This window comes from Oncorhynchus clarkii, chromosome 21, assembly GCF_045791955.1.
Source record: "Oncorhynchus clarkii lewisi isolate Uvic-CL-2024 chromosome 21, UVic_Ocla_1.0, whole genome shotgun sequence".
Classification (NCBI taxonomy): Eukaryota; Metazoa; Chordata; class Actinopteri; order Salmoniformes; family Salmonidae; genus Oncorhynchus; species Oncorhynchus clarkii.
In genome coordinates this window covers 1,161,509-1,167,500 of record NC_092167.1, presented here as the reverse complement: position 1 = coordinate 1,167,500, position 5,992 = coordinate 1,161,509, and the positions used below count along the sequence as shown (strand labels likewise).

Below are 5,992 nucleotides of genomic sequence, written 5' to 3'. Positions count from 1 at the left end.
ATCTCATACCAGCAGTCTTAGAGGACTTCTGTTGCCCTGGAGCTGCCCTCGATACCAGCCTCTGGAGCATGCCCACCTGGTACACACAATACACCATTATCACTGTGTTCATAAGGGCAGCATAGCTATACAATACACCATTATCACTGTGTTCATAAGGGCAGCATAGCTATTCATAAACCATTATCACTGTGTTCATAAGGCTGCACACAGCTCTGCATATAAAACACACAATAACTCACACACACACATACGCTCGCACATACCCACGCTTGAGGAGCAAACCTCCTGCTCTACAAACTCTTGCACACACACACACACACACGGGTTCTAAAACACACACACACACACAAACACACGTGTTCTAAAACACACACACACACACACGTGTTCTAAAACACACACACACACACGGGTTCTAAAACACACACACACACGTGTTCTAAAACACACACACATACACACACGTGTTCTAAAACACACACACACACACACGGATTCTAAAACACACACAGAAGAGGGAAGTTGGTTGAGGGAAGTTGGTTGAGGGAAGTTGGTTGAGGGAAGTGAGAAAGCGGTACCTTGTCTTGACAGATGGCTTCATACTCCCCCAGCAGGTCAAAGACAGCAGTGGAGGAGTGTCTGAGATAGGACTGGAGGAACTCTGGGAACAGACTGACTGACGCTGCAGGACACAGAGGGGAGGGGGGGGGTCAGAGGTCAGCAGTGGAGGAGTGTCTGAGATAGGACTGGAGGAACTCTGGGAACAGACTGACACTGCAGGACACAGAGGGGAGGGGGTCAGAGGTCAGCAGTGGAGGAGTGTCTGAGATAGGACTGGAGGAACTCTGGGAACAGACTGACTGATGCTGCAGGACACAGAGGGGAGGGGGTCAGAGGTCAGCAGTGGAGGAGTGTCTGAGATAGGACTGGAGGAACTCTGGGAACAGACTGACTGACGCTGCAGGACACAGAGGGGAGGGGGTCAGAGGTCAGCAGTGGAGGAGTGTCTGAGATAGGACTGGAGGAACTCTGGGAACAGACTGACTGACGCTGCAGGACACAGAGGGGAGGGGGGGGTCAGAGGTCAGCAGTGGAGGAGTGTCTGAGATAGGACTGGAGGAACTCTGGGAACAGACTGACTGACGCTGCAGGACACAGAGGGGAGGGGGTCAGAGGTCAGCAGTGGAGGAGTGTCTGAGATAGGACTGGAGGAACTCTGGGAACAGACTGACGCACGCTGCAGGACACAGAGGGGGGGGGTCAGAGGTCAGCAGTGGAGGAGTGTCTGAGATAGGACTGGCAGCGTTGTATTCTATTCTGGGGCGGCAGGTAGCCTAGTGGTTAGAGCGCTGGACTAGTAACCGAAAGGTTGCAAGTTCAAATCCCCAAGCTGACAAGGTACAAATCTGTCGTTCTTCCCCTGAACAAGGCAGTTAACCCACTGTTCCTAGGCCGTCATTGAAAATAAGAATTTGTTCTTTAACTGACTTGCCTAGTTAAATAAAAAGGTTAAAAAATAAATTCTAAACATTTACAGAACGACACCTAGCCACTACCCTCTCCCCTTTCCCCAAATCTGGACCTTGTAGTCAGTTATATGTGCTGATTTTCAGACCTGGCTGGGAAACCTGGGAAACGGAACCGCAGTGATATTAAAAATCAATCAACAACCAGGGAGAAAATAAATGAATCTGACCAGCCTCTCCAGGATCCTCCTCCTTCAACATTACAGAGGACATGTTGATGTCGTCAGTAAAGCTGGTGTCCCCCAGTCCCAGGCCGGACAGAGGAGACGGGTACAGGCTGTTGGTCCAGTCACTGTCATCCAGGTTCTGGAGCCCAGAGGGAGACAAGAGACACAGTCAAAAACACAGAAACAACCAGCGTGTGGATCCAGGTTCTGGAGCCCAGAGGGAGACAAGAGACACAGTCAAAAACACAGAAACAACTAGCGTGTGGATCCAGGTTCTGGAGCCCAGAGGGAGACAAGAGACGCAGTCAAAAACACAGAAACAACCAGCGTGTGGATCGGCCTCAACGATGCATACTTGATTAAAAGGTAGAGTCAGCGAAATGACGTTTTGCACGAGCAGCATCGCAGATGTTGCGATGAGCAAGATGCAACACTTCCCTCTCACACAGTATCTGCACGGGGTTCGCTTCACACTCTTACAACATGGTAGCTACATGACCAAAACAGTGGAGAAGTTTAGCCTCGCGCTCAAACGCTCTTTAGTTGTTGCAGAAAATTGACCCACTATACTGTTTACTTTATCTACGTCATATCACTGATTCTACCTTTAATAAGTGTCAACAACTGATGAATGGTGAGGCAGTGTGGTTTAATTGGCTATTCTATTGGCTCGGTTCCACTGTCTCCGGATCCCCTCTTTGGAGAGAGACAGAACCACACAGTGTCTGTCAGCAGACAGAACACCCAGTCAAGACTGGTATCCATCTCCTCACCATGCTCATAGTGCCCAGGGGAGGTCGTGGTGTATGGATGAAACGAGGAGTCCTGCGCCCTGTCCCCAAGATGGCCGACACATCTGGGTTCCTAGCAGCACTCTTCGGCGTGACTGTAGGGAGAGGGAGTAGGAATCACCACTACAGCAATTACAATAGAGTACAATCTGTTCCAACAGTATAGCCTCGTCTCCGGTCATTCTGGGAGACACCAGCTGGTGGATGGTGAGAGTCCGGGTTAACAAACTGGACCATATGTCTTATTTTATCTCGATGTCTTTATCGTGGTTGACACCATTTTTACCTTTAACCAAACAATGCTCTCATAGCAGAGCCAGAGGGCTGTGTTGGTATTGAAGAGGACAGACTTACAGGACTGTTTGAAGAGGACAGACTTACAGGACTGTTTGAAGAGGACAGACTTACAGGACTGTTTGAAGAGGACAGACTTACAGGACTGTTTGAAGAGGACAGACTTACAGGACTGTTTGAAGAGGACAGACTTACAGGACTGTTTGAAGAGGACAGACTTACAGGACTGTTTGAAGAGGGATCCAGGTGTGTAGCAGGGCAGGGAACGGGCAGGTGTGGTGGTACTACCTTGGTTGTCATCACGAGGAGAAAGGACTGGACAACAACGGTCAGGGAATATAACTGGCTAGTTACTGTGATCTAAAAAGACACACCTTATGCAGTCATATAACAGCCCCATGAGACTTCTGTTAGCTAACTAATAGTCTGAGCAACGGTGTGTGTGAGCAATGAGCATCAGTAATGCAGGTCTTAAATGGTGTAACCTAGACAACAGGTAGGAAGGTTTACCAATGAGCATCAGTAATGCAGATGTAACATAGACAACAGGTAGGAAGGTTTACCAATGAGCATCAGTAATGCAGGTGTAACATAGACAACAGGTAGGAAGGTTTACCAATGAGCATCAGTAATGCAGGTCTTAAATGGTGTAACCTAGACAACAGGTAGGTAGGTAGGTTTACCATGACAACGGCCCAATAAGGATACAGTTGAATTGGGCCTTCTTCTGAACTGAACTCTTTCGGCGTGCTGCTCTGGTCACTTCGGCATCTCGTACAATAGGCGACAGCAACTCATTCTGGTCCCTACGCAGAGGAACCATGTTAGTTCAGATACTGTAAAGGCGACAGCAACTCATTCTGGTCCCTACGCAGAGGAACCATGTTAGTTCAGATACTGTAAAGGCGACGGCAACTCATTCTGGTCCCTACGCAGAGGAACCATGTTAGTTCAGATACTGTAAAGCAGGGTTTTGCTTCATCCCTACACAGAGGAACCATGTTGGATGGATGCAAACAATCAAGATATCATTCTGCCAGGTGGGCATAAGATACTTTGTAGCTAGTTATAATTGAATTGAGAAGATTTTTTAGGAAAGCCTTTCCATCTACCAGAAAACGGTTAGGCCTATCAATAGCATTGCTATATTTTCCCCTGTTCCTTAAAATGTCTTACCTTGCATCAAAAGTAGCCTATAGCCAAAATCTTACAATAGAAACGTAGAGGAAATTATTGTATTAAGGCTTCCTCGTACGCATTCTCCTATTCTAATTTGTTTTCTTTCGTTGTCAAGCAACCAAAGACTTTATCCAAGTCATTGTTAGCAACTCATGATAGTTGTTGCATCTTTAGATCTCTCTTCGTTCTACATTTCTATTGGATATTTCCATATCTGTCCATGAAGCCTCTGAACAACGTTTTCCTGCAAATTGCATTCTGGAACATTTGTACGTAGGCCTCTGCCGCCGTGTGCACATCGCTGCGCCTAAAATGTTAAGTAGCAGTATTTTAAGCTAAACATTCTGGGCCCCGTTCTCCAAAAGCATCTTAAACAGCGACTGCCTTTATAAAGCAACAAACCCTTTTGAAAACAGCCCGTGTGGCACATCGATATGAATCAGAAACAGTTCGCTTATTCTAGTGCCCAAATTGACTACACGGTGTAAATAGGATCATTTTTGGTCATAAAGTCTCGTCTAAAACAGAGTTTGGACTTTTGCGTGTCACACAACAGGTCAATTAAGTTTGAGTTTTGATTTGACAATGTACATATATATGCCCACTTAACATGGGGTGAACAGCTGTGGTGATTGCTCTGTCTAGCAGCTGACTCTGTTTACATTAGACAACACATTGCAACAACAACAACAATTACTTGAGAAACTGCATCAAAACATCTTAGAGGTGAAATTGCACAACTGAAACTTTTTTGGCAAACACGTCAACATGTATTACAGATTCATTCTAATTCTATGTATTACAGATCGATCCAAACCGGTCCCTGATCTATTCCATCAGCCTTATTAATTGATTTTACGTAAAACGTTACCTCCACTACACTACTTTAATACGCATCCTGGGGATGTAGAAATTAATATACGCAATGGACACTGAAAAATAAGTGGGTGTCTGGCAGTCACTAAACTAAATCGGGGGGGGGTCTGAATGAAGATACATGCCGCTGAAGCTGCACTAGACCAGATGCTAAAATTACGCTAGCTACCTGTAATCCAGAAACAATATATCCCGTTAAACAAGTCACAAGTTACTGAACACTTCAAATGAAATAAAACGCGATTTACTATAAAGACCCATTAGTTGACTAGCTGGTGGTACAAACAAGCCACTTGCTTAGACAGCTGCAAGACACGTTCAAACGACTAGCTTAACTAGCTAATATTGCTAACACATGTCCCATACCTGCCGTTACAAATCTACAGACAGCGTATTTATGTAGTACACTCACTAAATACTGTAACAAGGTCACATATATCCCTGTAATTCATATTTTTATATCAGCATAAGAAGCGTTTTACCAGTCCATGACAGCAGGATATTAACTCCACAGTAAACTACTCCAGTCTGATAGTTTCTACTTCTGGTTCCCGCTCGACAAGGAATTACAATCGAGCTCCAATACTGTTCATTAATACACCCCCGCCAATTAAATACAGCCAAAATCCCATTCTTTTGCGACTCAAAATCATTCGTAAAATCTAAATAAAGTCATTTTAAATTGGGCAAATCATTGTTTACTAGTTAATAAATTATATTTGAGATTATACTCGATTACTTTGGACTGATGACCGTAAACAGCAACTGCCACAGAGATAAGATAGATAATTCATGTTTTTATATCTGTGCCATTATATCGTCTGTGAGCACACCGGGCAGCGCCATTGAGGCAATTTCTATTTGAAGTAGTCCATTTTCTTATTCTCGATTGTCTGATCCCTCCTGATGACCCGGTTGGGACATGACCCGGTTGGGACATCAGGAGGGATCAGATAATACAGTTGGAAGTCTCACCCAGTTAACTACATTACAATGGTGCTGAAGCCCTTCAATGGAGCTACACATGCTAAAATAGTATTTTGGCCATTACAGGCCTCTATTATTCTCTATGACTGCTGAGCGTCATCTATTCCACAGGCTGTAAAGAGTAGTCATGTTACGCTCAATATCGGACCATTCCTATAGCGCCACCCTC

At 45.3% G+C, this 5,992-nt stretch overlaps 1 protein-coding gene across 1 annotated transcript in view; it reads right to left on the bottom strand.

Annotated features, from left to right (window-relative positions):
• Window positions 1-5,396, bottom strand: part of LOC139379612 (nuclear pore complex protein Nup107-like) — a 26,400-nt gene extending 21,004 nt beyond the window's left edge. The window contains exons 1-7 of the mRNA XM_071122410.1: window positions 5,319-5,396; window positions 3,490-3,587; window positions 3,004-3,096; window positions 2,470-2,582; window positions 1,700-1,835; window positions 582-685; window positions 1-76 (exon numbers count right to left, since the gene is read on the bottom strand). The exon at window positions 1-76 is cut by the window's left edge and continues 52 nt beyond it. Of these exons, the coding sequence (XP_070978511.1) occupies window positions 1-76; window positions 582-685; window positions 1,700-1,835; window positions 2,470-2,582; window positions 3,004-3,096; window positions 3,490-3,587; window positions 5,319-5,326 (628 nt within the window). The 5' untranslated portion in view covers window positions 5,327-5,396. The remainder of the gene's footprint in view (window positions 77-581; window positions 686-1,699; window positions 1,836-2,469; window positions 2,583-3,003; window positions 3,097-3,489; window positions 3,588-5,318) is intronic.
• Window positions 5,397-5,992: the final 596 nt, after the last annotated feature.